Source organism: Centruroides sculpturatus, unplaced genomic scaffold, assembly GCF_000671375.1.
Source record: "Centruroides sculpturatus isolate CEXI.00-Female unplaced genomic scaffold, Cexi_2.0 scaffold107, whole genome shotgun sequence".
Lineage (NCBI taxonomy): Eukaryota > Metazoa > Arthropoda > Arachnida > Scorpiones > Buthidae > Centruroides > Centruroides sculpturatus.
This window is the reverse complement of record NW_019384422.1, coordinates 956,918-965,266: the sequence shown is the minus strand read 5'-3', so window position 1 is coordinate 965,266 and position 8,349 is coordinate 956,918. Positions and strand designations below refer to the sequence as shown.

The 8,349-nt window shown below is 23.2% G+C and overlaps 1 protein-coding gene across 15 annotated transcripts in view; it reads left to right on the top strand.

Annotated features, from left to right (window-relative positions):
* The window catches only part of LOC111619461 (coiled-coil domain-containing protein CG32809-like), a 147,313-nt gene that overhangs the window by 104,047 nt on the left and 34,917 nt on the right, over positions 1-8,349 (top strand). For 13 of the 15 annotated variants that reach the window (XM_023361183.1, XM_023361176.1, XM_023361177.1 and 10 more), the window contains one exon: positions 5,163-5,264. The exons of the other annotated variants lie outside the window; for them this stretch is intronic. In XM_023361183.1, coding sequence (XP_023216951.1) covers positions 5,163-5,264 — 102 coding nt within the window. The remainder of the gene's footprint in view (positions 1-5,162; positions 5,265-8,349) is intronic. 15 annotated transcript variants of the gene reach the window in all.

Below are 8,349 nucleotides of genomic sequence, written 5' to 3'. Positions count from 1 at the left end.
CCAACATACTTTTCTACGTTTAGAATTCCAGTAGTGGATCTGTTTTTTTGACCACTGTTGCATTTGGAGTAAAGTAAAAATGACAGAAAATTTTCAACGAAAGTCATTTCACGTGCATATTACTACAAGAGAAAAATATATATGGACATTCCACGGACGTGACTCTCACATGATGATATAAACGAAACGATGGAACGTGAAAGAAAGATGCTAAAAGATATCCGCTTTCTCAACATTTGTTTAATATCCACTGAGGAATTTGAAGATGAATATTCTGTTCCATGCGTTGTTTGAGCAAGACTTGAAACTGCTAAAGAGAAAGGGGTTGGAACCATCTCATCAAGCTTTACTTGTAGAGAATATAATAATTATTATTTTAAGTTTAACTAAAATTTTATTTTTAAAATATTAGAATAATTTGACTAAATTTCTTAGTTAAATTTTATTTTTGCGTATTTTTTTTTTAAATAAAATTTAGATTTACTGTACGAATTATATAGAATAAAATATAAATCAATATAAAAAAAAGCCTTGTTTTGTGGTAGGAGTGAGTTTAAAAAAAAATTGTAAATGTTTAGTAACGAGTAAAATTTTTATTAATTCTCATCCCAATTCTAGATATGACCCCTTACCCCACTTTATCTCCCCTTTCCCTTGATTTATAATCTCCAAAATGTAACAGCATTAGTACTATGTACAGAAGTATTCCTGCCAAATTTGGAAATTTTTGGCCCATGGGTTCCTGAGATATAAAGCAAAATATAAGCAAATACACCTAAATTACCCATATACACAGCATACAGAATTTTGTTTTTGTTTTTTTTTGGAATCAGGTGACTTAAAATATCGAAAAATACAAAAAGTGAAGGGTGAAAATTTGATCAATTACAATACTTTCCCTCTGTTTACGCCAGGATAATATAATATTTATTTTTCTTGGTTATATTAAACTAAATAAACTTTAATCAAATTCTACTTTAATTATAATTAAAATAAGAATTTAAATATAGTTATGGAAAGTTTTATTAGTTAAAACTTGATCCAAATTTCTGTAATTAACTAAACCCCCCAAATTAATCCAAAAATCTAACTAGAATTTAACTAAGTTTTGAAGATTTTAATTAAAATGTCGTTATACATATTTTAATGAAAATTATAACAAAACTTAATTAAAATTTCATCCAAAAGTTACGAAAACTTAATTGAATTCTTATATAGTTTTTATTGTAATTTTAATTGGATTTTTTTTTTCTTTTTATAATAGTGCTTGTTATAAGAATGCTAAAATCNTATATATGATACGAGTTCTGGAAATCTACTTAAATGTAAAATCTATAGACAAAATGATGCATAAGAAAAGTCCCAAATGGTCGATATATTTCTATGTTTGAATGTCAAAAAAAAATTCTCTTAAACTAAGCAGTTTTATGATTGAAAAAAACTGACATTTTATATGTTTGTATCAGATATAAAATTTTATTTATTTATTTTTTTTTATAGAAATCTCATATTAAATTTTCTTTAAAAAATATTGAAAATAGTCTTTTCATAATATGTTAAGTAGTATTAGAAACAAAGATTTCTTTCCTTTATACATCTTTAACCATTTTTTTTTTTAGTACTGTATTTAAAAAATAAATTTAGATAAATAAACAAGATTTTAAATTCTATTTTCAAGAAAATAAATATAGAAAAATTAGATTAGTTTTTAATACATTAAACTTTTTCTTTTGTTTTTTTTTTAAACTTTATAAATAAATATTTAAAAAATTTAATTTTTTATCTACATGATTTTTATTCATAAGTTACAATTGAAAGATGGATAATTTATAAAATATATATATATTTATTTATTTTTAAGTTTAATATATCGTTTTAGTAAAACTTGTCACGAATGTCGCATTTTTACTGATATCCCTCTTATAAATGTTTAAACGTGATCTCAGTATATAATTTATTTTATATATCTATAAACTTTCTTCCACTCGAACGATCAAATAATATACTTGAAAATCGTACAGACATACAGAACGTACATACAAAAATTTCATACGAATGGTGAATTTAAAGTACATAATTCAGTCCGTGCAAGCGCTCCTTACTAATGATTTATACAAAATAATTTTTCTTAGCACGATCTGATGTGTCCCAAAGCAAAATTACGAAAAAATATAATAATAATAAAAAAAAGTAATGTCTGGAAGGATGTGATTAAAATAACCATTTTTCATAGATTTCCTTTTTAAAAATTGATTTTTTTTTAATATTCAAAATGGTGTTAGGTTAACAACGTTAATGGAAAGAGTTAATTTAATGGCTCTTGATTCATCTGAGAAATTATTATTAAAAATTATACGAATATAATATATATAAATATATTATTATCTTTAAAAAAAATGTGGTTTATACGATGAGTGATTTAGTTAAAATAATGATTTCTACTTACTCCTGTAAGAAATTTTCTATTGCATCCATTTCTAATAAGGATCATTTAATTGGTTTTAAAGCATAATTTATCTAAAAAAATTTAATCTAAGGAAATATAAAGATTGTTAATGGGCACATATTAATCTTGCGTAAGTAATTTACATGAGAAAATTGTTAAAATTACAGTTTTTTTTCTATTTTTGAGAGAGTTTTTTCCCCATTAGAGCCTAGAATATGAGAAATCGTTATGTTGAAACTTTGTAAAAATGTTAAAAGAACCTTAGTTATGTCACTTCATTCGCAAAGTTTAGTTTAAAAATTTTCTATAAAAGCGAATTTCTGAAAGATTTATAACATTGTGACTCTTGCAACTCGATAACTTCAAAGTAAATTATGTGCAGTAACATTTTACGTGGAAGAATTTTGAGTAGGAAAATATTATAAGTATTATGTGATTAATTTTTTTTCCTTTAATAAATTTTGTTGTATAAGAGTTATATTCCGTGAGATTTTATTTCACTTTTCTATTATGTATTGGTCCAACATACTTTTCTACGTTTAGAATTCCAGTAGTGGATCTGTTTTTTTGACCACTGTTGCATTTGGAGTAAAGTAAAAATGACAGAAAATTTTCAACGAAAGTCATTTCACGTGCATATTACTACAAGAGAAAAATATATATGGACATTCCACGGACGTGACTCTCACATGATGATATAAACGAAACGATGGAACGTGAAAGAAAGATGCTAAAAGATATCCGCTTTCTCAACATTTGTTTAATATCCACTGAGGAATTTGAAGATGAATATTCTGTTCCATGCGTTGTTTGAGCAAGACTTGAAACTGCTAAAGAGAAAGGGGTTGGAACCATCTCATCAAGCTTTACTGTAACGGAGGAAGGAATTTTATGTGCTTTTTATGCGCATGATTACGAGCAACGTCTGCAAAGCACCGTTGCCTGTCATCGATCCCTCTGATTGTTTGTAGTTTCTTTCATTTGGTGTCGATTTAAGCAAGAGCAGCTTCCATCAGATCTTCACTGGGCGGGTTGTAAAAGTTGATGAATCTCACAGTTATGTGGTACACCTTCTGGCGATCAAAAGCCTCTTAATTTCCAATCCCTAACGGCGTTATCGCACGCTAAACTTGGAATAAAGTCTGAAAATATTTTATTTCTTTAATAATTTAAGTATTATCTAGTGGCGAATGATCAAATTTTAAGGTAATATAAACATCTCTCCGAGATCTTGTCATTTGGTTGCTATGGTGACGGATGCTGTGACAGCTAACACTATCTTAGATCGTTAATGGATATAAAGGAACAAATAAGGAAATAAGGAAGGATCGTTAGAATCTTTCGGTCATAGAATAATGTTGGAAATCCTATTAGTATCCTGCTGATGCCATCTGTTTGGAAACTGATGACGTCAACATTTATCCAGTTTCTTGATTTTTGAACTTATCCAATAAAATTCAGTTTTAATTAACTTTATTTTGACGATACATCTCATAAGAGGAGCAAGTCGTAAACATCAGAACCGTTTAAGATGATTTCCAACAGCAAAAAAATGAGATTTTCAGTTGAAAACAAGAGAGATTGAGTAACATTTTATCAGGAATAATCTTTAGACAAGAATATAAGAAACTATACTATTGTAATTTTTAAAATTTTAATATTTTGAGATTAAATTTTTAATTGAAAATGTTTAAGAATAAATTAGAAAATTAATTTTCTAACTGTAAATAAAATTCATTTCACTTAATTATTTCTTATGCTACATTGCACAATATACTGAAAATGATATAAAATATCATTTTAGAATCTTGCAGCCTCTTCACCAATAAAGATAGGTTAAAGCTGAAAACAGAAGTAATTTTTTTATAGGATTTATTAATAGAGAAGACGAAAAAAATCCAATGTAAAACTACACTACTTCAAAAAACTTGTTAGATTTTGTAAGAATTATTAAAAATTCTTTCAATTTTATCATTTTATTAATGAATCTTTTAATTAAGAATTTAAAAATAAGTTGAGGATAGTATAAAATATCATTTAACAGGAGGATAATCCTGTTAACAATACTTTAATATTTTATAATTAATGGAAGAATATGGATAAAACCATTAGAAGTTTTAATATATACTAAAAATGCACTTTTAGAAATGAATGTTTGTTTAATAAAATATTTAACATGAAAATAGAATTTTAATATATGCAAAATTTAATATTTAAAAATGATTTTAATTAAAAATTTTAATTTATGATTTTTATGATAATTTCTGAATAGCATGAATTAATTTCATTTAGAATTAATTTTTATTTTATTTTTTATTCACTAATTATGTTTATTTTAATAACAGCATGTGTTATTACTATTATTATGTTTTATGTTTGCATGTACAGTTTGTGTAGTATTTTTAACATTATTAAGCCTTATGCCACATAAAATCCTTATCTCTATCAACTTTTTTTAAGTTATAAAATTATTTTTGTAACTTAAAAAAAAAAATTTAAAAAAAATGCTTTTTTAAAGCAAAATTAAGTACATATCTGTATTTTCTTTACTATATATAAAGGCTTATTACATCTTAGTTCTGTTAAAAAAAAAAGTATAATTGGAATATATATACTTTTTTCAAAAAGTATATACTTTCTACTGCCTAAAACTGTACAAAAAAAAAATACTAAACAAGCTGTACAAAAGATATTTTTGGTTCATTTTCTTTGTTAGTCAAATAAAAGTGATCCTGGAAGGCGAGCATTACTTAAACATCTTCAAAGAAAGTTTCCACAATTTGCCGATAATATAGGAAGGCAGTGTAAAAAATCAAAGGTAAATTGGCATAAATCCTTTCTAGTTATATATATTTTTGCATTCAGAGATAATTAAACATCAGATAAAATTCAAAATAAATTTTACATATGTATAAGAAGGGTGTCAAAAATTTAAGAAAAAAAATGATAAATGATTCACATCACATATGCAAAGGAAGGAAAGTGTAACAGATAAGTGAAATATATCTAAGATATAACAAAGAAAAACTATAATAAATAAATAAAATACATTGAAAATTGAATAGAGTTAACAAAAAATAAATGAAACAGCTTGCAGAATACTAAAAAAAAAAAAAAGAGAAAAATATTTTTATTCTGTTACAATTCTAAGTGGATTTGTTGAAGGTTGCAAAATTTTTACATTTAATTAAAAATTTTCAGTGTCATCTATTGCACTGGTTTATTTGTTTATTTTGTTATAGGGTGAGTAACTTAATACTTAATGTCAATATTAAGTTTATTTTTAAATTCGCTGATATTAATAAAAATTTTTGTTAGATATCTTCACTAGAAATGAAAATTGTAAAGTATAATAGTAAATAATATCTTATGGAAATATTTTCTAAATAAAAAAAAAATATATTAGAAGAAATTTTTGATAAAGAAAGGATATGAATGGATGAGGATAAGATATTTTTTGTAAATAAAACATAACTTTTAAAAAATTATACAAGAGTCACAAATCTAGATCATTTTTCTCTCCACATTATGTATATTTTATACTGATTCATAAATATAAATGATTCTATAACTTTAAATGTGACTTAAAAAGATTGTTTTATCATAAAACTTTAATTTTTCACCAGTTTTATATTTAAAATAGTATAAAAAAAAATAGAAATGCTTACTTTATAAATCTATCTGATAAGAAGAAATAGGCTTAATTGCACTTAGAAGTTATAAATATTTCATTTTTAATTTTTTTAAAATAATATTTTGTTATTATTTAATTTTCTTAAACAATCAATCTGAATCAATATTTTCCAATGTTGCCGAATTCGATTTTCGGATGAAATTGAGAATTGATTTCTACGGAAATTAGTTTGAAAAGAGTTAAGAACTGGATATAAAATGATTATGAATAATAGAAAAAAGGACAGACAGTATTGAACAAAAAGCTTTTTGTGATTTCCAAAAGCTTTAAGTCAGAAAAACACTATAAAATGTCTTCGGAGAATAGCACCAACTGGATAGTTACTCAATACAAAGAAGACAGCATAAAGAGACTTTTGAGAGCTTTTTGAACATTCTTGAAGAAAATAGATGTTCTGTCTGATTAATTTCTTACCATTATTATTAAAGTTGAAGCATTTGCCAGAAACTTTTTCAAGTTCAGGTTATTCTTTTTAAATTTAATAAAAAAATATATTAAAAAGTAAACATATATATGAAATTTTTGATATTTAAGCGATAGTTATTTTATATTATATATAAAAATATTAAATAAAAAATACTGTACATTATGAATTAAAAAAATTAAGTTAAATTATTGATTTTTTTTTCCTACTTTAAAATTAATTATTAAAGTTATAAGGTGTAATAATTCTTGCTTGGAACTGAAAATAAAAATTGTTTACTTGTAATAAATCCTTTTTTTTTTTAAATTAATTAATTTCTTTAAATATTCATAACATTTTTCCATTAAGATATAAATAATACATTCTAGAAATGATAGCCATTATTACTTTATTTATTTATTCATTCCACTAAACTATAATTGTATGAAGAGGATGGAACTGTTTGATAGACTAACCTTTAATTACTCAGTCAAAATGACCGTAAATGCATGTGATTTCTTATCAAAAATGATTACAACCATGAAGAAAAAAACATTGACTTTCTTTTCAACATCAAAATATTGGAGTAATAAATAAATTTATTTTATGCTAGAAAATTATAACATGTTTACTGTTTAAAGTATTCCCAGTTATTATCTACAATTATATATCTCTTTAATAACAATTTTCAATTTTTCCTAGAAACATCTTTTAATCACAAGAGAAACTGGAAAAATCATGTCTTTCTATCAGTAGAAAAATAAATTTTCTTTACTTATCTAATAGAATTTATTCAATAATTAATAATCCAAAAATAAATCTGTAGTTAGGTAAGAATCTTCATAAGAAAAATAAAGAAACATCATTAATAATTGAAATGAGTAGAAGATTTATTGCAATTAGGTAATTTGATACATTTGTTTGAAGTAAATTGATAAAATTATCAAATTATTTATTTGTTTCACTTCCAAAAATAAGAACTGATCATCATTCAATTAAATAATATTTTCTTCTATATTATTTAGTTTATGATATAATTGGACAAAATAAATGTTTAATAAAATTTGAAAATTGTGTATAATTATGAGAATAAATTTAATAAAACTTAAGCTTATAATTAAGTTAATAATAATTATAAATTTGAAGTACTCATTTTTAAAAAATTTGTTCCAATTACAACTTCATTAAGTATTTATTATGTACATTTAACTAATGAAAAACATTTATGCTGAAATCAAAATATAATTTTCATTGAAAAAAACTTAAAAAACTAATAAACATAAACAAAATTTTACAAGTAAATTCCTTGAAATTTATTTTATTAATTTTTTTTATTTTAATAATGAAATTTAAATGTGTTTTTAAAAATAAAAAAAAACATTTAAACTAATTTAGGGATATTAAAAATTAAATAAATTGGAAAAAATTTTAATTTAAGGTTATATAACAAACAAGAAATTGCACTTTTGGGTTAAATTATTATTATTTTTTATATTATATATATTTAAAATTGGAACTAACATTTTAAATTATTTTTCATTATTAATGACAATTTTCTTTTTTTTCCTCCTCCTTTTTATCCCATTAATTTCATCTTTTTCTGTGTAAAATTTGCTTTTATTTTTGCTTTTTGTTTTAGAAGATTAAAGAAAATTAAACACTGTTGACTTTTAAATCACATATTTTAAAATTTTTAACCTTTATTTAATTGTAAAAATATGAAAATTTAATCCTATTTTTGATGGAAAAAAAAGAAAATTAGGGGAATCAAATATTTTATTAAAAAAAAAAAAAAAATTATATATA